Source organism: Bombina bombina, chromosome 2, assembly GCF_027579735.1.
Source record: "Bombina bombina isolate aBomBom1 chromosome 2, aBomBom1.pri, whole genome shotgun sequence".
NCBI classification, from domain to species: Eukaryota; Metazoa; Chordata; class Amphibia; order Anura; family Bombinatoridae; genus Bombina; species Bombina bombina.
Genome location: NC_069500.1, coordinates 937,084,964 through 937,110,995, shown reverse-complemented (window position 1 = coordinate 937,110,995; position 26,032 = coordinate 937,084,964). Strand labels below are relative to the sequence as shown.

The window sequence follows — 26,032 nt, the reverse complement described above, 5'->3', positions numbered from 1 at the left end:
TACAGACCCCCAAAACCCACCGTTGGAAAGGTAATCGCATAACCTTTCCAACGGTGTAAGTCTTGGGGATCTGAAATAAATAAAATAAAAAGTTAAAAAAAATATATTTTTTAAAATATTAAATAAAAAACCCTTTAAGAAAACCTTAGCACCCAGGTGGGAAAGTGCTTAGCACTCAAAGGGTTAAAGTGAAAGTAAATCCTAGCGTCTTACAAACGCTAGGATTGACTTTTGAAACATATAAAGGGGACTTTCATTCATGAAGTATAAGATAGTTCATGTAGAAAGCTCCTTTATTTGTTTTAACTGATCGCCGTTTTCAGCTCCTACAGCACAGCATGTCTAAAAAATTTTTTGCTAAGAGATGAAGTTTTCACCTCTTAGCCAATAGCCGTGCTGTAAATCCGGCTCCCATGGGCGCCAAGCCGGATTTACCGCACGGCTATTGGCTAAGAGGTGAAAACGTCACCTCTTAGCAAAAACATTTTTTAGCCGTGGGCTGCTGTACCAGGTAAAAACGGCGATCGGTTAAAACAAATAAAGGAGCTTTCTACATGAAGTATCTTATATTTGTTTCAAAAGTCAATCCTAGTGTTTGTAAAACGCTAGGATTTACTTTCACTTTAACATCTAGCAATTATTGTTTAGCTATTGCGTGTTTTTTTTTTTTTTTTTTATTTCATACTCACTTATTCTAAGTTTCAGTAATTTCATCTTCTTAACCAGGATTTCTATCAGCAATCGTGTATTTGTGATTGACATTTAACAGCTTGTCATTGTGAAAAAACTCGATTTACAGTATCCAGAACCTTACGCCTTGTTTTTTATAATGAGGTTTAGAACTTTTGGTGATATTTTAAACCTTATCACTTAACGGTTTCATGATTTACAGTGTGAGAACTGTTAATATTTGTTGAGAACTGTTCATATCTTTACAAGTGAAGTTGCGGCCTCATTTTTTTTTTAATGGAAATTAATATCCAACAGTGTTCTTGATTTTAGATGAAAATCTCAGCTAAACAGAATACAAGGTTTACTTAATGAATTAAAAAGTACTTTTAACATATCAAGGGCTAGATTACGAATGGAGCGATGGGTTAACTGCACTAGAAGTAAGCTTTATGTGTGCATCAGGTATCCGCGTATTACAAGTTGAAAGTAAAAAGGTTTTGCACAAGCACTAATCTAACGTACGCAAAAAGCCAAACTTAGAATATTGTTAACGTATTCCCCTAGAAGACAATTGAGCAAGAAAAATGGGGAAAAAACCTAACACCGATACTCGCGGGCAAACTCAATTGCATTTTCTCAAGTGCGCCTACCAGACATGAAAATATGAATATTTCACATTCCAAAGTTCTTAACATAGCAGAATAGGTTCTATTTATTCATATATATATATATATATATATATATATATATATATATATATATATATATATATATATATATATATATATATATATATATGTTTTTTGGTACAAAATATACATATATAGAGATGATTATATATAGGTATAGATATATGCTTTTTTATATATATATATATATATATATATATATATATATATATATATATATATATATATATATATCAATAGATGTGAAAAAGCGCACTCCCAATCGCTCATGAGACAAATACCAGGGTGCAAAATCTCTCAATAAACACAGTCCAGCAATTGCACTTCCTGGATTTAAACCACAGCAACCTTTATTGTGTGACGTTTCAGAAGGAGGAAGGAAGTGTGAATGCTCAGAAACATCACACAATAAAGGTTGCTGTGGTTTAAATCCAGAGAGTGCAATTGCTGGACTGTGTTTATATACAATTACACCTAATCTAATAGCCATATAAAATAAAAAAGCCCCCCCCCCCCCCAAATAAAAACACCCCCTAACCTACAATAAACTACCAATAGCCCTTAAAAGGGCCTTTTGTAGGGCATTGGCCTAAGTTAAACAGCTCTTTTACCTGTAAAAAAATACAAAGTCCCCCCCCAACAGTAAAACCCACCACCCAACCAACCCCCCAAAATAAACAGCCTAACTCTAAAAAAAAAGCCTAAGCTACTCATTGCCCCTTAAGGGGAATTTGTATGGGCATTGCCCTTAAAAGGGCATTCAGCTCTTTTTTAAATTGCCCAAACCCTATATATATATATATATATATATATATATATATATATATATATATATATATATATATATATATATATATATATATATATATATATATATACACACACACACACATACAAATGGCATTTAGATTGCTTAACACTTCAGAAACCCCACTCTATCCAATTACAAAACACACAAAATCCATTAACCCATTTGGGATTTTAGTGATCAGCATCTATTATCTGCAGTTCCGAACGTCGTTGTGGAAAAATAAGAGATCAAATCTTGTGTGAGTTAACAATCTCATTTGTGTTTGACTCAGAAAGATTGTGATCACTTTTTTAATGGAAAAAAATAAACATCCATTTCCGTTTTTCCAACACCAGAAAAAAAAATAAAAAAATTGGAATTGAACCCAAAGTTGATAAGTAAACACATACACTGGGGAAAGCAGTTAAGACGCAATTTTTGGTCATACAATTATATCCTTACCGCTTTGATCCTTGTCATATACTTTGAATGAGTTTATGAGGTCTGATTTATGAGCAAACAGTTTTTCTCTTAAGGCTCTTAAAGCAGACTCTTCCACTGCACTTATTCTAGAAAACAGGGAGATATAATTAAATATATGTCAAATGCATATAAGTTTATCATTCATTTAGCTACAACTAAAAAATATATTTATTCCAAAAATTAATACATACACAAAAGATCCTTTCTTTCATGTAATTAGCAAGAGTCCATGAGCTAGTGACGTATGGGATATACATTCCTACCAGGAGGGGCAAAGTTTCCCAAACCTCAAAATGCCTATAAATACACCCCTCACCACACCCACAATTCAGTTTTACAAACTTTGCCTCCTATGGAGGTGGTGAAGTAAGTTTGTGCTAGATTCTACGTTGATATGCGCTCCGCAGCAAGTTGGAGCCCGGTTTTCCTCTCAGCGTGCAGTGAATGTCAGAGGGATGTGAGGAGAGTATTGCCTATTTTGAATGCAGTGATCTCCTTCTACGGGGTCTATTTCATAGGTTCTCTGTTATTGGTCGTGGAGATTCATCTCTTACCTCCCTTTTCAGATCGACGATATACTCTTATTTATATACCATTTCCTCTGCTGATTCTCGTTTCAGTACTGGTTTGGCTTTCTACAAACATGTAGATGAGTGTCCTGGGGTAAGTAAATCTTATTTTCTGTGACACTCTAAGCTATAGTTGGGCACTTTTTTATAAAGTTCTAAATATATGTATTCAAACATTCATTTGCCTTGACTCAGAATGTTCAACATTCCTTATTTTCAGACAGTCAGTTTCATATTTGGGATAATGCATTTGAATCAATCATTTTTTCTTACCTTAAAAAATTTGACTCTTTTTTCCCTGTGGGCTGTTAGGCTCGCGGGGGCTGAAAATGCTTCATTTTATTGCGTCATTCTTGGCGCGGACTTTTTTGGCGCAAAAAATCTTTTCTGTTTCCGGCATCATACGTGTCGCCGGAAGTTGCGTCATTTTTGACGTCCTTTTGCGCCAAAAAATGTCGGCGTTCCGGATGTGGCGTCATTTTTGGCGCCAAAAAGCATTTAGGCGCCAAATAATGTGGGCGTCTTATTTGGCGCTAAAAAATATGGGCGTCGCTTTTGTCTCCACATTATTTCAGTCTCATTTTTTCTTTGCTTCTGGTTACTAGAAGCTTGTTCACTGGCATTTTTTCCCATTCCTGAAACTGTCATTTAAGGAATTTGATCAATTTTGCTTTATATGTTGTTTTTTCTCTTACATATTGCAAGATGTCTCACGTTGCATCTGAGTCAGAAGATACTTCAGGAAAATCGCTGTCTAGTGCTGTAAACTTTTGGTAGCTATTCCTCCGGCTGTTGTTTGTATTAATTGTCATGACAAACTTGTTAATGCAGATAATATTTCCTTTAGTAATGTACCATTGCCTGTTGCAGTTCCTTCAACATCTAAGGTGCAGAATGTTCCTGATAACATAAGAGATTTTGTTTCTGAATCCATCAAGAAGGCTATGTCTGTTATTTCTCCTTCTAGTAAACATAAAAAATCTTTTAAAACTTCTCTCTCTACAGATGAATTTTTAAATGAACATCATCATTCTGATTCTGATGACTCTTCTGGTTCAGAGGATTCTGTCTCAGAGATTGATGCTGATAAATCTTAATATTTATTTAAAATAGAATTTATTCGTTCTTTACTCAAAGAAGTACTAATTGCTTTAGAAATAGAGGATTCTGGTCCTCTTGATACTAATTCTAAACGTTTAGATAAGGTATTTAAATCTCCTGTGGTTATTCCAGAAGTTTTTCCTGTTCCTAATGCTATTTCTGAAGTAATTTCCAGAGAATGGGATAAATTGGGTAATTCATTTACTCCTTCTAAACGTTTTAAGCAATTATATCCTGTGCCGTCTGACAGATTAGAATTTTGGGACAAAATCCCTAGAGTTGATGGGGCTATTTCTAACCTTGCTAAACGTACTACTATTCCTACGTCAGATGGTACTTCGTTTAAGGATCCTTTAGATAGGAAAATTGAATCCTTTCTAAGAAAAGCTTATCTGTGTTCAGGTAATCTTCTTAGACCTGCTATATCATTGGCTGATGTTGCTGCAGCTTCAACTTTTTGGTTGGAAACTTTAGCGCAACAAGTAACAGATCATGATTCTCATAATATTATTATTCTTCTTCAGCATGCTAATAATTTTATCTGTGATGCCATTTTTGATATTATCAGAGTTGATGTCAGGTTTATGTCTCTAGCTATTTTAGCTAGAAGAGCTTTATGGCTTAAGACTTGGAATGCTGATATGGCTTCTAAATCAACTCTACTTTCCATTTCTTTCCAGGGTAACAAATTATTTGGTTCTCAGTTGGATTCTATTATCTCAACTGTTACTGGTGGGAAAGGAACTTTTTTACCACAGGATAAAAAATCTAAGGGTAAAAACAGGGCTAATAATCGTTTTCGTTCCTTTCGTTTCAACAAAGAACAAAAGCCTGATCCTTCATCCTCAGGAGCAGTTTCAGTTTGGAAACCATCTCCAGTCTGGAATAAATCCAAGCCTTCTAGAAAGGCAAAGCCTGCTTCTAAGTCCACATGAAGGTGCGGCCCTCATTCCAGCTCAGCTGGTAGGGGGCAGGTTACGTTTTTTCAAAGAAATTTGGATCAATTCTGTTCACAATATTTGGATTCAGAACATTGTTTCAGAAGGGTACAGAATTGGTTTCAAGATGAGACCTCCTGCAAAGAGATTTTTTCTTTCCCGTGTCCCAGTAAATCCAGTGAAAGCTCAAGCATTTCTGAATTGTGTTTCAGATCTAGAGTTGGCTGGAGTAATTATGCCAGTTCCAGTTCCGGAACAGGGGATGGGGTTTTATTCAAATCTCTTCATTGTACCAAAGAAGGAGAATTCCTTCAGACCAGTTCTGGATCTAAAAATATTGAATCGTTATGTAAGGATACCAACGTTCAAAATGGTAACTTTAAGGACTATCTTGCCTTTTGTTCAGCAAGGGCATTATATGTCCACAATAGATTTACAGGATGCATATCTGCATATTCCGATTCATCCAGATCATTATCAGTTCCTGAGATTCTCTTTTCTGGACAAGCATTACCAGTTTGTGGCTCTGCCGTTTGGCCTAGCTACAGCTCCAAGAATTTTTACAAAGGTTCTCGGTGCCCTTCTGTCTGTAATCAGAGAACAGGGTATTGTGGTATTTCCTTATTTGGACGATATCTTGGTACTTGCTCAGTCTTTACATTTAGCAGAATTTCATACGAATTGACTTGTGTTGTTTCTTCAAGATCATGGTTGGAGGATCAATTTACCAAAAAGTTAATTGATTCCTCAGACAAGGGTAACCTTTCTGGGTTTCCAGATAGATTCAGTGTCCATGACTCTGTCTTTAACAGACAAGAGACGTCTAAAATTGATTTCAGCTTGTCGAAACCTTCAGTCACAATCATTCCCTTCGGTAGCCTTATGCATGGAAATTCTAGGTCTTATGACTGCTGCATCGGACGCGATCCCCTTTGCTCGTTTTCACATGCGACCTCTTCAGCTCTGTATGCTGAATCAATGGTGCAAGGATTACACAAAGATATCTCAATTAATATCTTTAAAACAGATTGTACGACACTCTCTAACGTGGTGGACAGATCACCATCGTTTAATTCAGGGGGCTTCTTTTGTGCTTCCGACCTGGACTGTAATTTCAACAGATGCAAGTCTCATAGGTTGGGGAGCTGTGTGGGGATCTCTGACGGCACAAGGAGTTTGGGAATCTCAGGAGGTGAGATTACCGATCAATATTTTGGAACTCTGTGCAATTTTCAGAGCTCTTCAGTTTTGGCCTCTTCTGAAGAGAGAATCGTTCATTTGTTTTCAGACAGACAATGTCACAACTGTGGCATACATCAATCATCAAGGAGGGACTCACAGTCCTCTGGCTATGAAAGAAGTATCTCGAATTTTGGTTTGGGCGGAATCCAGCTCCTGTCTAATCTCTGCGGTTCATATCCCAGGTATAGACAATTGGGAAGCGGATTATCTCAGTCGCCAAACGTTGCATCCGGGCGAATGGTCTCTTCACCCAGAGGTATTTCTTCAGATTGTTCAAATGTGGGAACTTCCAGAAATAGATCTGATGGCGTCTCATCTAAACAAGAAACTTCCCAGGTATCTGTCCAGATCCCGGGATCCTCAGGCGGAGGCAGTGGATGCATTATCACTTCCTTGGAAGTATCATCCTGCCTATATCTTTCCGCCTCTAGTTCTTCTTCCAAGAGTAATCTCCAAGATTCTGAAGGAATGCTCGTTTGTTCTGCTGGTAGCTCCGGCATGGCCTCACAGGTTTTGGTATGCGGATCTTGTCCGGATGGCCTCTTGCCAACCATGGACTCTTCCGTTAAGACCAGACCTTCTGTCGCAAGCTCCTTTTTTCCATCAGGATCTGAAATCCTTAAATTTAAAGGTATGGAGATTGAACGCTTGATTCTTGGTCAAAGAGGTTTCTCTGACTCTGTGATTAATACTATGTTACAGGCTCGTAAATCTGTATCTAGAGAGATATATTATAGAGTCTGGAAGACTTATATTTCTTGGTGTCTTTCTCATCATTTTTCTTGGCATTCTTTTAGAATACCGAGAATTTTACAGTTTCTTCAGGATGGTTTAGATAAGGGTTTGTCCGCAAGTTCCTTGAAAGGACAAATCTCTGCTCTTTCTGTTCTTTTTCACAGAAAGATTGCTATTCTTCCTGATATTCATTGTTTTGTACAAGCTTTGGTTCGTATAAAACCTGTCATTAAGTCAATTTCTCCTCCTTGGAGTTTGAATTTGGTTCTGGGGGCTCTTCAAGCTCCTCCGTTTGAACCTATGCATTCTTTGGACATTAAATTACTTTCTTAGAAAGTTTTGTTCCTTTTGGCAATCTCTTCTGCCAGAAGAGTTTCTGAATTATCTGCTCTTTCTTGTGAGTCTCCTTTTCTGATTTTTCATCAGGATAAGGCAGTGTTGCGAACTTCTTTTGAATTTTTACCTAAAGTTGTGAATTCCAACAACATTAGTAGAGAAATTGTGGTTCCTTCATTATGTCCTAATCCTAAGAATTCTAAGGAGAAATCGTTGCATTCTTTGGATGTTGTTAGAGCTTTGAAATATTATGTTGAAGCTACTAAGACTTTCCGAAAGACTTCTAGTCTATTTGTCATCTTTTCCGGTTCTAGAAAAGGTCAGAAAGCTTCTGCCATTTCTTTGGCATCTTGGTTGAAATCTTTAATTCATCTTGCCTATGTTGAGTCGGGTAAAACTCCGCCTCAGAGGATTACAGCTCATTCTACTAGGTCAGTTTCTACTTCCTGGGCATTTAGGAATGAAGCTTTGATTGATCAGATTTGCAAAGCAGCAACTTGGTCCTCTTTGCATACTTTTACTAAATTCTACCATTTTGATGTGTTTTCTTCTTCTGAAGCAGTTTTTGGTAGAAAAGTACTTCAGGCAGCGGTTTCAGTTTGAATCTTCTGCTTATGTTTTTCATTAAACTTTATTTTGGGTGTGGATTATTTTCAGCAGGAATTGGCTGTCTTTATTTTATCCCTCCCTCTCTAGTGACTCTTGCGTGGAAAGATCCACATCTTGGGTAATCATTATCCCATACGTCACTAGCTCATGGACTCTTGCTAATTACATGAAAGAAAACATAATTTATGTAAGAACTTACTGGTGCTTACTGGTGGTTATGATTTTTGTATAAAGCACAATTATTCCAATTCCTTATTTTTTATGCTTTCGCACTTTTTTATCACCCCACTTCTTGGCTATTCGTTAAACTGAATTGTGGGTGTGGTGAGGGGTGTATTTATAGGCATTTTGAGGTTTGGGAAACTTTGCCCCTCCTGGTAGGAATGTATATCCCATACGTCACTAGCTCATGGACTCTTGCTAATATGAAAGAAATGAATTTATCAGGTAAGTTCTTACATAAATTATGTTTTCCATGATCCTATTATCTGGAAAACATTATGTATATCTAAGGTTTTCTTGAATTCTTTGTCTTTCCAAAACAGGTTGTTTTGACCTGTATTGATTTTAATGCTCTTGATAAAGGCTTGTTTGCCGAAATGCGTTGAGCTTTATTTTAATAAACTTTGAAGCTGCATCTGAAGGTACCATTGTGATGGTTTTAATAAAAGGCTGATTTAAACTGAAATCTTGTGAGTATAACCTGTTTGTGCGCCTACCATACTGCTTGAAACGTGCTACACCATTGTGAGCTTTTTATTTTGGAGGTGAAAGAAGCCAGGTTTCTCAGAGGAAAAGAGCAGCTTGTATTTCCTGGGGTGACACAGCGCTGCCATTTTTTATATTTCTTGTTTCTGGATACGGTTTGGAAAAACCGGGGCTGGCAGCGAGCATCTGAAGGGAAGTGCTAACTTAGCTTCATACTTTACTGCTATCTATAATATTTCTTGAATTCTTTTACTGTATTTATTCCTATAATTTCTTCTAAAAATTTTTGTATCAACTAAGTATTTTAGCAGAGCATATTTCTTGGTAGCTCTCCATGACAGAGTACAAGGCCATGTAACTAAAAAAAGAGCAAAATAAAAAACACTGTACATTTTTAATAGGATAAGAAAGTATTACCTTTGTCTCATAGTCAAAGTATTTGTTGTCTTGTTTGCTTGATATTGCACAAAATGTGGGACCAGATCAGGCCCCAGTTTGACATAGGCTCCTTTATTACTACCAACTTCATAGTAATTAGAGGCTGAAAATATGGTCAACACCTATGCAAAATGAGATAATGTCAGTAAAAAAACAAACACAACACATGCAATGTAAGAAGTATCTACAGTGATTTGAATTTATCATATAAATAGCATGTATTTTGCAAAGTATATATCTATGTAAGTGAGCATGATGCATTGTTTGTACCCAGCGGTAGCTTCCTGATTGATAAACCATGGAAGATTCCACTGTCTCAATTAGCTATGATCTATTACATATAAATTATTTTGCTAAGTTCCCACCTTCTAACATCTGCCTGCTAAAGGTTTGAAATCAAAATGATAAAGTGCTGGGAAAAATATGTTGGGCAGATCGTTAATATAGAGGAGCACAACAAACTTCATGAAGGTATTCCCTGACATTTGTCTTCAAATTTACTGATTATTAGTACATTAAAGGGACATTATATATATATATATATATATATATATATATATATATATATATATATATATATATATATATATATATATATATATATATACTGTATATATATATGTATGCATTAGTATGTATAGATATCACCCAGCATTTTTGCATGATGTCTTCCAGGATTGAGAAGCCTAGGTGTGGGAGCCTTGGGGACTAAGTCTCAAGTGTTTTTTTTACGGGAGAAGACATTAGCTTCAAAGGGTTGTCAACATTATGAAGGCACAGCATGGGTGTGGTTGGTTGGTGTTGGTATGTGGGTAGAGTTAAGTTTAAGCCATAAGCAGGTTGTTTTCCTATCTTCCTTTATGGTGGCTAAATAGGGCTAGCTATAAATAAGTGTCCCCACTGCTCTAGGTAATCACATAAATGGTTTAGGCAGTTTGCAGCATTTTGAAAGACATGTATTCAAGAAAAGGAGACAATGGCACTACTCACTTAATGATGTGTTATAACGTTCCCCTACTGGTATTGATATACTGTAATGTGAATTATCTAATAGGGGTAGGTGCTTGTACCTGAGAACAAACTATACAAAAAATCAGTGAGGGACTGACAAAAGGGGTACAAATATAGCACTCTATGAACGTTTTTATTGGTACAAAAATTAGGAAATTAAAATATAACTTTTACTAGATCAAGTTAAAAACAGGGGATTAACAAACATAATTAAAAGTATAAATTTGGATCCACCACTTTTTAACCAGATACTGTCACTGCTGGTTAATAGAGACAAACACCTTTGTTAGGTATATGTAAGTCTCTTGTCAATCAAATGACAAGATTATCTCTTGGCATATTACTCATATAAAGTAACAATATTCCTAATTCAAGGTAGGTTTGGAGGTCACTGATAAATTACAGTGAATTAAACTATCACGAGTAAAAGGTCAGATAGACTGTTGGTAGTTATCCATGAATATCTTGGTAGTTTGCACTAAAATATCTTTACCTATGGTTGTAAGGAGTTGTGAACTTAGATATTAAATTACCTGTTAATACCGTTTTGTCCTAAGTATCTATGTTCATAAGGATAAATATTGTGCTGCCCACACTAATATAAAGAGTGGGATATCTCACACATTACTGATTTTTACCTATTAATACCGTTGATATCTGACACACTCCTAATTTTTACCTGTTAATACCGTAAAGATAGGTACTAGATTTTTGTAAAGTATTTGGTAGAAAGTCCGTTATCTAATAGGTATCACTAGAATATTGTGAATTAAGGTAAATCTGACTCTATTACCAACTATATTGTGAATAACTTGGATATTATATATACTAGGCCTGGCCTAGATCAATACCTATATTCCCTATGAGTAAGCAAGGTTTGTGGTGTATCTAGTGTAGCTCGATCAGCTTACAGCTTGCCTATGGTTGTAAGGAGTTGTGAACTCAGATATTAAATTACCTGTTAATACCGTTAGTGAAATATTGCTCCTGAGTATCTATGTTCTTGAGGATAAGTATTGTGCTACCCACACTAATATAGAGAGTGGGATATCTCACACATTACTAATTTTTACCTGTTAATACCGTTAATATCTGACACACTCCTAATTTTTACCTGTTAATACCGTAAAGATTAGTACTAGATTTTTCTAAAGTATTTGGTAGAAAGTCCGTTACCTAATAGATATCACTAGAATATTGTGAATTAAGGTAAATCTGACTCTGGTACCAACGATATTTTGTGAAAAACTTGAATACTATATATACTAGGCCTGGCTTAGATCAATACCTATATTACCTATGAGTAAGCAAGGTTTGTGGTATACCTAGTGTAGCTCGATCAGCTTAGACTAGACACCGCTATTGCGGCAGAAACTATTTTTATACCATTTTATATTGTCATTTGAAAAGGAATGGTGGATCAACAAATTGATTTAAAAACAACAATTAGGGAAGAACAGGGGGACGCCACTGACGCGTTTCGCCGTGGTGGCTGTATCAAAGGGCAGTCTCACTCTGTTTGCGTGAGATTTAAATACCCTAAGGTGTTGGCGGATTGGCTGTTAGGAACGGCCTTATCTGTAATCATTGATTGGATTGGTCATAATCGAGGGTGTGTGACTTAAGATGCGTGTTCATTGGTCTATTTGCCTCTGCTGTTTATATGTATTTGTCTCGATAATATTGTTATCTGCGTATATTTAACGATGTTATTTAGTTGGCATCGCAATCTTATTGTGTCTCTTATATGATAATGTTGATGTCATTCATTTATTTGTATATAGTTGTATACTTGTTAACTGGTCGTGATCGCAACCTTTCTGTTATTGGGTACCGCATCTGTCAATCATTGTGACTTGACTTGCGAGAGCAGAGACACGGATGTTAATTGGCCTGAATGCGCTCTCTATCTTGCATTCATATCAGGTTATTCAGATTTGCGTCATCCTCATTCGTGAGTCGGCTTTTCTACGCCCATCTCATGTTATTGGGTGACGGATCTGTCTGTCAATGTCATTCAGATAACTAAAACTAAAGGTCAAAAATTGTACAGAGATAAAACTGACTTTGCAAATCAAAAGGTATATAGATGGAGACAAAAGGGTTTCTTTAAGAACAATAAAACTTCTAGCAACATTATACAGACTGATATATCTGATACAGACGGAGAGGAATCAGAAGCATCAAACTCTGATAACTCCAATAATGTAGCCCTAACAACAAGTATAAGCATTCCACCACGCACTCATTCTAGTTTTTTAGGTCACAGTTCAGGATCAGAAACAGACACACCAGGAGGGGGAGAGGCAAGAACAAGGGCCAAACGAAAACCCCAGGAACATCACAGAAGGGAAACCAGGGGTGCCAAACAGAGGAAAAGGACAGTGAGCCCATTCTCCCATATCAGACTGAACAATTAAACATAATCAATCTCTCAGACCATATCTTATCGGAACATCATTCCTCTGTATTAGCTAAAGGGTTATCTTTTTGTCCCAATAATAAACTTGACAAATTCTCACTAACAAAAGACATTCATCTATTTGTTAGAAAGCTAATGCCCAAAAAGATCCACAACATGAAAAATAATACTGATAATACAGAATGGTCAAAAGAAGAATTACAAAGTCTACAAGATTTGGAAGATCTTTTAAAAGAGAGTGATGACCTAGAAACCAATCGAAAGTGGCGTGATCTGATTCAAAACAAATCGCAATACATACCCAATATTTCCCAATTTCACAATATACAAACTTTCAACCAAATAGTTTGTAATGAGATTAATTTACTTACCATCAAAAATAAAGGTACCAATATCTCATTACAAGAACAACAAGCACTAAAAGAAATTGAAGGTTGGGATGATGTATTAATAAAAGGATCGGATAAAGGTGGAAACATCGTTATCTGGCGATTGAACTGTATCTATGTGAGGCAAATAAACAGCTCAATGATGCTAACTGCTATAAGAAACTAATATTCAATCCGTCAGCAACATACAAAAGACAGTATGATACCATGATTGAAATAGCCAAGGATAACCATATCATCAATAATAAAGAATTTAAATTCCTGCAAGTGAAAAACCCTAGAATCTCAACGCTATATCTAATCCCCAAAATACACAAAAATATAACCAATCCGCCAGGCCGACCCATTGTGTCTGGCAATGGATGTCTAACTGAAAAAGCCAGCATATATGTGGACAAAAGACTGAGATCTTTTGTAGAAGAACTACCCTCGTATGTAAGAGATACAACAGAGGTACTACAACGATTGGAAGGGATTCAAGTAGCCAGAGAAACATGGCTAATTACAGCTGACGTTGAGTCTCTATACACGAGTATTCATCATGATCTAGGGATAAAGGCAGTAAAACATTTTCTTGATCTAGACTCTACTGAATCTCATGAACATAACATCTTTATCCTCGATTTGGTCAAATTCATACTAAATCATAATTTCTTTGTATTTAATGATCGCTATTATTTACAAATACGAGGAACCGCCATGGGCACAGCTTGTGCACCCACATATGCTAATTTATTTTTAGGATGGTGGGAGAAGGAGACAGTTTTTTCAGATGCCAATGCTATTCAAATGGAACAAATACCACTCTGGATTCGCTACATTGACGATATCCTGTTCATCTGGGAAGGATCCAAACCAGATCTGGATGAGTTCCTGATTAAACTCAATGATAATAACATCAACGTCAAACTAACATACGAATGTAGTCAAACAGAGGTGAACTTTTTGGATCTAAAAATAGCCAAAGACGAAAATGGCAATCTGACAACTGATCTATTCCGTAAACAAACTGCAACGAATTCAATTTTACATCATAGCAGTGCCCATACCCAGAGCACACTCAGATCCCTGCCAGTAGGCGAATTTCTAAGAACACGCAGAAATTGTTCCTCAGACTCAATATTCAAAATAAGAGCAAAGGAATTGGAAACCAGATTGAAAGCACGAGGCTACAGTAATAGAAGCCTGAAAAAAGCCAAATATAGAGCCTTACACACTCCAAGACAAGATCTCCTATTTCCTAAATCTAAGAGGAAGGATAACAAAACCAGATTAATAACCACATTCAACTCACAAATTCAGGATGTAACACAGATTATACAAAAATCGTGGTATATTCTTCAGAATGATCCGGATTTGAGTGAAAGCCTTGGAGATAGAATCTCTATCTGCTATCGGCGATCCAGGAATTTGAAGGACAGGCTAGTCCAGAGTCATTTTGTAAGGAAGAAGGCTAAAATCTCATATCCTGGAAATTATCCATGCCGAAACTGCACGTATTGCCCCAATACTCTTCAGATTGACCAAATCAAAGACAGATTTGGGAAAGTACACCACATCAAACAACATATCACATGCACCACTGCGAGTGTGATATACGTATTACAATGTAGTTGCAAATTAAACTACGTAGGTATGACCTCACGCCTACTCAAAAAGAGGGTAGGCGAACACATGTGTAATATAAGAAATGCTGAATCAGACCTCCAAAGAGGCAAAAAGATCACCCAGATAGCCAAACATTTTCTGCACAAACATGATTCAAATACTGAACATCTATCCTTTTTTGGCTTAGAAAAAATATCATTAGGAATCAGAGGAGGAGACTTAGAAGATGCATTACTTCAGGCAGAATGCAAATGGATTTACTTGCTCAATTCTGTCAACCCACATGGTCTCAATGAAAATAACAACTACTATGTATTTCTTCCTAAATAAAAGTATCAAACAAAACGATATAATAGCATCTGTAGTTAACATTCTAACGAGTTATCTCTGAACGACAAGGAGAGTTATTAATAAAATATATCCAATGCTGGATTTATTATCCTACACATGGATAAAACTATATGTAACACAAAAAAGATTCACATGGAAATATGGGTATGGAACTCCATACACTTTTCTGCAATATATACATATTTAGGACGTGGACTCTATCTTTATAAAATCATTTTTTAAGCACTTTTAAGTGTCAAGTATTACACTAAATTTTATTACACCAATATTTCAGTGTACACTGCTCCAATTCACTGATCACACTTATATGGTCACAATACCATTAGCATTCTCTGCTATGTATAACGATTATTTTTATACACCCCTTTTCTCTTCAATTAAATTATTTATTTATCCTCGATACACCCGTAAGGCACACAATATTCAATATTCTCAAAATTGAATTATTATTAAAATCAGCACCAACATATCAACTTTTATTGACATTTTTTCACTCATTATTATTATTTGATGACATTCACTTACAACACCCCGTTTTTTCACCTTTCATTCTTTTTCACAATTTGTCTCACTTTTATTATTTCATGCACCTATTCAATCTAGGCATTAAACATTATTATTATTATAAGATAGAGATTCCCCTAAACATAAAATAGCCCGGTACGCAGAAAGATCCAATAGAATGAACTAACAGCACATTTTAAATCAAATATGACATTGGATAACATAAATATCATTGATAACTCCCAAATACAAAGTTGAAATTGGCACAAGATACAAATCAATTATAACATCTATTGTATATATTATACAACTTGTTACGATCATTCCGTTCATCATAGTTACAAACATGTGAGAACGCGAAAACGGCGGAGACACTGAATGACATTGACAGACAGATCCGTCACCCAATAACATGAGATGGGCGTAGAAAAGCCGAGTCACGAATGAGGATGACGCAAATCTGAATAACCTGATATGAATGCAAGATAGAGAGCGCATTCAGGCCAATTAACATCCGTGTCTCTGCTCTCGCAAGTCAAGTCACAATGATTGACAGATGCGGTACCCAATAACAGAAAGGTTACGATCACGACCAGTTAACAAGTATACAACTATATACAAATAAATGAATGACATCAACATTATCATATAAGAGACACAATAAGATTGCGATGCCAACTAAATAACATCGTTAAATATACGCAGATAACAATATTATCGAGACAAATACATATAAACAGCAGAGGCAAATAGACCAATGAACACGCATCTTAAGTCACACACCCTCGATTATGACCAATCCAATCAATGATTACAGATAAGGCCGTTCCTAACAGCCAATCCGCCAACACCTTAGGGTATTTAAATCTCACGCAAACAGAGTGAGACTGCCCTTTGATACAGCCACCACGGCGAAACGCGTCAGTGGCGTCCCCCTGTTCTTCCCTAATTGTTGTTTTTAAATCAATTTGTTGATCCACCATTCCTTTTCAAATGACAATATAAAATGGTATAAAAATAGTTTCTGCCGCAATAGCGGTGTCTAGTCTAAGCTGATCGAGCTACACTAGGTATACCACAAACCTTGCTTACTCATAGGTAATATAGGTATTGATCTAAGCCAGGCCTAGTATATATAGTATTCAAGTTTTTCACAAAATATCGTTGGTACCAGAGTCAGATTTACCTTAATTCACAATATTCTAGTGATATCTATTAGGTAACGGACTTTCTACCAAATACTTTAGAAAAATCTAGTACTAATCTTTACGGTATTAACAGGTAAAAATTAGGAGTGTGTCAGATATTAACGGTATTAACAGGTAAAAATTAGTAATGTGTGAGATATCCCACTCTCTATATTAGTGTGGGTAGCACAATACTTATCCTCAAGAACATAGATACTCAGGAGCAATATTTCACTAACGGTATTAACAGGTAATTTAATATCTGAGTTCACAACTCCTTACAACCATAGGCAAGCTGTAAGCTGATCGAGCTACACTAGATACACCACAAACCTTGCTTACTCATAGGGAATATAGGTATTGATCTAGGCCAGGCCTAGTATATATAATATCCAAGTTATTCACAATATAGTTGGTAATAGAGTCAGATTTACCTTAATTCACAATATTCTAGTGATACCTATTAGATAACGGACTTTCTACCAAATACTTTACAAAAATCTAGTACCTATCTTTACGGTATTAACAGGTAAAAATTAGGAGTGTGTCAGATATCAATGGTATTAATAGGTAAAAATCAGTAATGTGTGAGATATCCCACTCTTTATATTAGTGTGGGCAGCACAATATTTATCCTTATGAACATAGATACTTAGGACAAAACGGTATTAACAGGTAATTTAATATCTAAGTTCACAACTCCTTACAACCATAGGTAAAGATATTTTAGTGCAAACTACCAAGATATTCATGGATAACTACCAACAGTCTATCTGACCTTTTACTCGTGATAGTTTAATTCACTGTAATTTATCAGTGGCCTCCAAACCTACCTTGAATTAGGAATATTGTTACTTTATATGAGTAATATGCCAAGAGATAATCTTGTCATTTGATTGACAAGAGACTTACATATACCTAACAAAGGTGTTTGTCTCTATTAACCAGCAGTGACAGTATCTGGTTAAAAAGTGGTGGATCCAAATTTATACTTTTAATTATGTTTGTTAATCCCCTGTTTTTAACTTGATCTAGTAAAAGTTATATTTTAATTTCCTAATTTTTGTACCAATAAAAACGTTCATAGAGTGCTATATTTGTACCCCTTTTGTCAGTCCCTCACTGATTTTTTGTATAGCATTTTGAAAGACACCAAGGTTACATAATTTACTTTTGGCCTTTCTACAAATGCAAGAGGTGTTTAATATGAGCTTGGGGAGATGTTGAAGGCCCCCCAGTGAGGGTAAATGGCAGATATGGCAGTGACCATTCTAATTAAAGCTTCTCTTAAAACAAATACAAGTTAAACATGAATTTTAACATTGTTGTTAAACCTATTTATAAGTTTAGTTATGAATACTGGATCCAAAAGAATCCACAGCACCAAAGGTAATCTTCAAATGTTATACCTTTATTGCTTTGGATACTTTATGGATTTTGGTTAAGCAGTAACCCCCTACCATGTGCACCTACACTAAAAGTGGAGAGAGTTATTGCTATAGAGTACTAAGCTCATTGATTGATTCTGTTATGAATACTGGAGCTACTCCATTTTGTATTTGAATTTAAATGTAGTTTCAGTCCCTCTTCTTATCTTCAAATAATGTTATGTATTGTTGAACCTTTTGGAAACCTCCATTTACATGGAATGTAATTGTTAATAGACTTGTTTTCGTTTCAGACCGATTCAGATTATTTCTAATTTCGTTTTTGGAGCAATTCGAATTCAGATAAATTCAAATGTATTTGTTTTGGATTCGAATAAATTCGGATGTATTCGGTTCTGATTCGATTCGTAAATTCCGAAGTTCGGTATGTGTTAGGTGGGATGTGCTGTGTATTAGACTGTATTATGTAATGTATATTAGGTGTAACCCATCTGAATCAACATAAGTACCAACCTCACAGGTACCAGCTGCACAATATGCACAGAGCTAGCAGAGGTATATAACCTAATATACAGTACATAATAGTAGTCTAATACACAGCACATCCCACCTAAGTACCAACCTCACAGGTACCAGCTATATAATGTGCCCTGCACAGAGCTAGCAGAGTGATATAACCTAATATACTGTACAATACTAGTGTAATTGTGATTAGTCCATGACCATTCGAATGTAACGAATAAATCCGAACTAATTCGGATTTATTCATTACAAATGCATTCGGATTAGTTTAGTTTTGTTGCTAGGGTAATTCGGAAATTCAAATCAATCCGAAGCTCTGAATTTGACAAATTTGTCCGAATTTCGATTCGGAACAAAACGAAATGCACATGTCTAATTGGTAATTCTTAAACATGAATAATTAAGTATAAGTTCTAAGCAAAATATTCTTTAGTCAGTATAGAGAGGGACCACATGCAAATCATGACAGGAGGACTTTTATGTGAGGGACACGTTATGTAACTGGTACTATTTTCTTTACCTTTCCACCATGACAAAACTCATACCCTTCCTGCTTGCACTCATGGGAACGGATCAGCAATTGCAAGTCATGTTTTCTAAGGATTTTTTCTGTCACATCAGGGCCAAAGTAACAGCCACCTCCACGTATTGTGTTTGACTTGCAGCCCTCCTGAGCCATGGGATCGCTCCAAAGAATGTCTACAATCTGTGTAAGATTTTTAAAAAATTTAATAATTAAAAAAAATATTAATAATTCTATTATTTATATAGTGCTCTTCTCCCATCGTTGGGAACTCAAAGTGCTTAGTGTGATGGCCGCAGCTATTAACCAATAAAAGAGAGCTTAAAGGGGCAGTAAAATCTAAATTAAACTTTTATAATTAACAGAGAATGCAATTAAATGTATCAAATGCCCTTCTATTATCAAATTTTATTAATGCTGTTGGCACCCTTTGTTGAAAAGCATATTTACATATGCATAGGAGTGTACACGTCTCTTAAACACTAAGGGGTCTATTTATATATGTGCGGACAGACATGATAAGCTATAGCGAACCATGTCCACCGCACATCGATAAATGCAGACAGTATACGTTGTCGGCATTTATCATTGCACCAGCAGTTATTGTGAACTGCTGGTGCAATACCACCCCCTGCAGATTCGCAGCCAATCGGCCGCTAGCAGGGGTTGTCAATCAGCCCGATCATACACAGATTGCTATACACTGCTTCTTAACGCCTGTTTAAGGCGAGCCTGAAGGCTTGCGTGGAAACAAGGGCAACAGGGGCCATTCGGCCCTTGTTAAATAGACCCCTAATTGACAACAGTGTCTGCATTAATGTTTTTAACAGTGTGGTACACTTTAAAACACTGGATGACAGTAGTATGATGTCAATAATATAATGTTTAACATTGCTACAAGCATCAATGCAACATCAATGCAAACACAGCTATTATAGAGTGCTATGGACACATGCACGCTTCTGAGCTCCTATGAGCCTATCTAGGTGAAAAAGGTAGGGTGAAATAATATTAATTATTCATTACACTTCATATACTGTACATTGATAAGTTGTAATATACAGCTGAGTTTTGTAGCACCCATAGAAGTCAATTATGTGAGGGATTTAGCTTGACCGGACAATCCGACCTCTAGATTTTAGCGCGACTGAGGATATCGCTCATACACTACCATTTTACTTTCAACTTGTAATATGAATGCACGAATAAGAGTGCTATTGATTTGGTGTTAGCACTTGGGTTAATATTTTTGCACTCTACTTGTAATCTAGGCTTTTATGGTTAATTGTATTTTTATTTTAATAAAATAGTTTCAATAGGTTCAAAGTATGAGTTATAACATGAGGTTATAAGAAACTATGTGACCTGCTTTCTCTCCTCATTATTCATGTTGTTATCATCTATTTCAGCAGATTCTGACTCCGAAGCTGAGCTGGGGCTTTCTGACTCTGCATAGTTTTCAGTGAATCCAACCTGTCTGCGACACTTCTCAAGTTCTTCATTCACTGACTGCCGAACACGCCTGGAGATCTCTCTTCTATCAATAGTCATATTGGTGGGGCTACTAGCAGATCTTTTCCCCTTGTAGTTACTTGGCAGCATGCTAGGACTGGAGCTGTATGAGAATGAGCCACTTCTTTGAGCTGTCAAATAGGTTTCCACAATCAAATTGTTATCTCCATTAGCACATTTTTTTGTTTCAGTCTTTTCTTTTATCTCTTTAATCTTCTCTTTCCTTTTGTGAGGTCTTAATGTAGATGCAAACTATGGAAGAAAAGGAAGAACAAATAGGTTGAAGAACAATAATATAAATTTTGGTTGCTTATAAAAGTGATTATTTTTAAATAATTGATACATATTTTATTCTATACATAAGAAATATTCTTCTACTTGCACAATTTAAAGGGCCATAATACCCAAATGTTTAAACACTTGAAAGTAATGCAGCATAGCTGTAAAAAGCTGACTAGAAAATATCACATGAACATCTCTATGTAAAAAGGAAAGATATTTTACCTCAAAAGTTCCTCAGTAGCCACATCCCATTGTAAAGGATTTCTAAGCAGCATATTAGTATGTCTGTCCCGGGACAGCTGAAGGGATGAGCCTCGTGCACTCTCATGTTATTTCCCTATTCAGTTTAGGGAAGTTTACAATGAAATCTCATGAGAGTTAAGTCAAATCTCATGAGATCACAATAAAAGAGTTCATGACCTCAGCACTGCTGATGCTGATTGGCTGCTGTTTATTTCTTAATTATTATTTTTTTTACCTGCAGCTTGGAACAGCTGAGTATAATTTTTTACACAGAACTTACTCTGCTGAGCTGAGGAGATTGTGAGGTAAAATATCTTCCTTTTTTACATAGCGATGCTCAGGTGATATTTTCCGGTCAGCTTTTTACAGTTATACTGCATCAGTTTCAAGTGATTTAGCATATGAGTAATATGTCCCTTTAAGTAGTATATTAAAGTACATAAACGTCTCAAAATAAATTATATATATGTAAAATTTGTCTCAATTGCAGTATTCTCCACAGAAACTTTGCCAGCCGGGTGGCATGATGGGTGGGGGCAGTGTAATATTTTCTAATGTTATTTTCAGTTATCCAAAGCACAAATCCTATTATATAAAAGGCCAAGTGTGTTTGTCCAAAGCTGTCATGCGTAGTAGAGACAGCACGAGGACAAATACTCCTGGCCTTACCTGACAATCCATGCTGTTTGCGGCTGACAGAAAAGTGGGTGTGGTCGACAGGAGCGTGGTGGCCGGGCATGACCGGGCATGGTGGGGGCGTGGTCGGCGCAACAAAGAGGGGAGAGAAAGAGAGGGAGAGAGACAAAAAGTGATAGGAAAGAGAGGGGGAAGAGCAGAAGAGAGGGGAAAGTGCAGACGAGAGAGGGGAGAGAGAGCAAAAGAGAGGGGAAAGAGCAAAAGAGAGGGGAAAGAGCAGAATAGAGGGAAGAGAGAGAAAAAAAGAGGGGGGAGAGAGAGCAAAAGAGAGGGGAGAGAGAGCAAAAGAGAGGGGATGGAGAGACAGAGCAAAAGAGAGGGGGGAAAGAGAGAGCAAAAGAGAGGGGGGAGAGAGCAAAAGAGAGGGATGGAGAGAAAGAGCAAAAGAGAGGGATGGAGAGAGAGCAACAAAAAGGAGAGAGAGAGACAGAGCAAAAGAGATGGGGGAGAGAGAGAGTGCAAAAGAGAGGGGGGAGAGAGAGCGCAAAAGAGAGGGGGGAGAGAGAGAGAGTGCAAAAGAGAGGGAGAGAGAGAGAGCGCAAAAGAGAGGGGAGAGAGAGCGCAAAAGAGAGACAGAACGCAAAAGAGAGGGGGAGAGAGAGAGCGTAAAAGAGAGGGGGGAGAGAGAGCAAAAGAGGGGGGATAGAGAAAGCAAAAGAGAGGGGGAGAGAGGGAGCAAAAGAGAGGGGGGAGAGAGAGAGCAAAAGAGAGGTGGAGCGAGAGAGAGCGCAAAAGAGAGGGGGAGAGAGCGCAAAAGAGAGGGGGAGAGAGAGCAAAAGAGGGGGAGAGAGCACAAAAGAGAGGGGGAGAGAGCACAAAAGTGAGGGGGAGAGAGAGCAAAAGAGGGGGGAGAGAGAGAGCAAAAGAGGGGGGAGAGAGATCAAAAGAGAGGGGGGAGAGAGAAAGCAAAAGAGAGGTGGAGCGAGAGAGAGCGCAAAAGAGAGGGGGAGAGAGCGCAAAAGAGAGGGGGAAAGAGCACAAAAGAGAGGGGGAGAGACAGAGCAAGGGGTGGGACCGATGTACTGCAAAAAATGGCCCGTGTGAACGGGCTTTAGGACTAGTTAATTGCATAATTTAACAAATACATTTAAATATCATTTGGGCAATAAAAACTGAACAATTTTAATGCTGGCTAATTTAAGATTAATATTGGCTAAAATTTCAGCCAGGTGGTCAGTAAAATCATTCGGGTGGTGCACCCGCTACAAAGGTCTGGGAGATAACACTGAATTGGTTGATTTCAATAGATCTCAACAGACAGCAAATAAAGAATGAGTGAACAAACAGATAGCCAAAAAGCTTTAATTCAAAAAATTTTTAAAATAAAGTTTTATTATATATAGTGTTTTTTTTTATCATTTATTTGTAAGGTGCCATCATATTCCATAACACTGAGCAAAGTGTTAGAATAATATATGACAAAGGCATAACAAAGCAATACAATACTACAAAACACATGGGGTCCGATGATCTATAGGTCTTGGTCTGGTGAGATTATCTAAGAATACAAGCACAAATAGTCCCTGTAAAACAAGTGTCATATAGTATCAGTTATAGTAACATAAAACCATTTATTTGTAGCTTTTGAACCCTATTCTCCTTAATCCACCCTTATTGATAACTCCCAGATCCACCTTAGAGGAGATTTAACAGGTGTGTTTTGATGATCAGGAAATTGTAGAACTGATAACTTTCATGATTGGCTATTGTGACTTTTTAAACTTTACATGTTAATTGTATCTCTATTTTCTGACTAAGCACTGTGGGGCATGAAACGTGTAAGAGTTTTCCAAGTTGTGCCAACCGATAAACGAATAAAGTTTTTTATATTTTAATTGCATAGGTATCACTCCTCTTTCTATTATTTTTGCAAGATATTATCTAAGAAGTCTTGTCAGTGCTGCGAGATCCCTCAAAGAATTTTATGACAGCAATGTTTAGCTTGAGAGCGTGTTTAGTTCATTTTGCAGGTTCTGGATGAGAATGAGAGAGACATATTACAATATAATACTTAAAAAAACAAGTACGGATTTCTCCCCATGTTAGTGAGTTTTTCAAGATTTAGAGGGAAAACTATGGAAGAGGATAGACAAAAATCATTGTAGAGCATTGTTAGGAGATTAACAATTTACATACCTATTGATGCTGGGTTATTGAAAGGTTTGTAGGTTGTGGATATGCCTCTAAGCAAAAGAAATCAGCCCTCTGTACTGGTGGGATAGAGAGAGCCTATTTGAAAGAGTTTCTGCTGCTGCTGCTTTGAATACAAATCAGCAGCTTGCCTGAGTACATTTTCCCTTTAACTTTGATAGGTTTATTAGGAATAACAGAATGCAAACAGATTAATAATTAATGGATAATAAATAATTTAATAAATTATCATGCACTTCTAAGAACTACATTTTAAAATTGTCTTTAAAACATTGTTCTTCTATACTTTTTACGCACAAAATATGCAAACAAATAAAAGTCAAATATTGTCAATAAAAAAGAATCAGAACATTGAGGGTAATTATAATGCTCCACAACTAAATTTCCGAATAAATGAGAGTTATCAGCTATGGGTAATTTCTTTTGCGTTTCAACTTAATAGCTTCATTGCTCCCCCTGGTTTCTGATTTGGACTGTCCTGACCTGATCTTTCTTATCGATTTGGCTTATCCGCGTTGGATCTACCTGTCAAGTCCTGGGTCCTACTCAATGTTGTGTTAGTGTGCTTATCTGACCACTACTCAGCAACTAGCTTCCTTTCTGGATTGACGTTAATTTCTCTTATGACCGGGTGTTACTTCTCTTGTGCGTGATAAGATGATTACAGACAATGGGGTAGATTTACCAAGCAGTGGATGCTGCAATCTACTCCCCAATGTTTCCGGCTTGCTGGAAACATAAGTTAAGAAGCAGTGGTCCTGATCAGATACGATCAGGATGATTGACACCCCCTGCTAGCGGCTGGTTGGTCGCAAATGTGAAGGGGTGGCATTGCACAAGCATTTCACCAGAAATGCTTGTGCAATGTTAAATGCAGACAGCATATGCTGTCGGCATTTAGCAATGCCAGGCGGACATGATTTGCTGCAGCGAATCTTGTCCGCTCGGCATTTGATAAATCGGCACCAATTTATCTGTTTTTGTACCTCAAAGGAATGTGGCAATACTTTCAGTATTTAAAGAGGAACTCATCGAATAATACAATATTTAAAGTCTTTGGACTTGTGCAAAGAAACAATCGGCTAGATTACGAGTCTTGCGTTATTAGTAAAAAAGCAACGTTAAGCCTCATAACGCTGCTTTTTTACTACCACTGGTATTAAGAGTCTTGCAGATTTAGGGGCACTGCACATTTTTTCGGCCTTATCGCAAATCAACTTACGCAATTTGCGTATAGTCTTTTTTCAATGGGACTTCCATAGCGCCGGTATTATGAGCTAGTCCTGGGAGGCTAAAAAGTGAGCGGTACACCCTATCCCGTCAAGATTCGTACCGCATTCTAAAGTCAGTAGTTATGAGTTTTACTCTACAAAGCTGTAACATAAAACTCATAACTAAAGTGCTAAAAAAGTACACTAACACCCATAAACTACCTATTAACCCCTAAACCGAGGCCCTCCCGCATCGCAAACACTAAAATAAAATTATTAACCCCTAATCTGCCACTCCGGACATCGCCGCCACTATAATAAACATATTAACCCCTAAACCGCCGCACTCCCGCCTCACAAACATTAGTTAAATATTATTAACCCCAAATCTGCTGTCCCTAACATCGCCGCCACCTATCTACATTTATTAACCCCTAATCTGCCGCCCCAACATCGCCGCCACTATAATATATTTATTAACCCCTAAACCTAAGTCTAACCCTAAACTTAACACCCCCTAATTCGAATATAATTTAAATAAATCTAAATAAAACTTACTATTAATAACTAAATAATTCCTATTTAAAAATAAATACTTACCTGTAAAATAAACCCTAAGCTAGCTACAATATAACTAATAGTTACATTGTATCTATCTTAGGGTTTATTTTTATTTTACAGGCAAGTTTGTATTTATTTTAACTAGGTAGAATAGTTACTAA

The 26,032-nt window shown here is 36.7% G+C and overlaps 2 protein-coding genes across 3 annotated transcripts in view; one reads left to right on the top strand and one right to left on the bottom strand.

Moving 5' to 3' along the window:
• NUP54 (nucleoporin 54) overlaps positions 1-20,904 on the top strand; it is a 153,614-nt gene extending 132,710 nt beyond the window's left edge. Inside the window, exon 14 of one of the 2 annotated variants that reach the window (XM_053703402.1) lies at positions 20,628-20,904. The gene's annotated coding sequence lies outside the window, so the exon portion shown is untranslated. Of the gene's footprint in view, positions 1-20,624 lie in introns of both variants that reach the window. The other variant, XM_053703401.1, reaches the window with a different exon arrangement.
• Positions 1-26,032, bottom strand: part of PPEF2 (protein phosphatase with EF-hand domain 2) — a 141,085-nt gene that overhangs the window by 18,160 nt on the left and 96,893 nt on the right. The window contains exons 13-16 of the mRNA XM_053700166.1: positions 20,581-20,979; positions 19,213-19,398; positions 9,290-9,432; positions 2,614-2,720 (exon numbers count right to left, since the gene is read on the bottom strand). Coding sequence (XP_053556141.1) covers positions 2,614-2,720; positions 9,290-9,432; positions 19,213-19,398; positions 20,581-20,979 — 835 coding nt within the window. The remainder of the gene's footprint in view (positions 1-2,613; positions 2,721-9,289; positions 9,433-19,212; positions 19,399-20,580; positions 20,980-26,032) is intronic.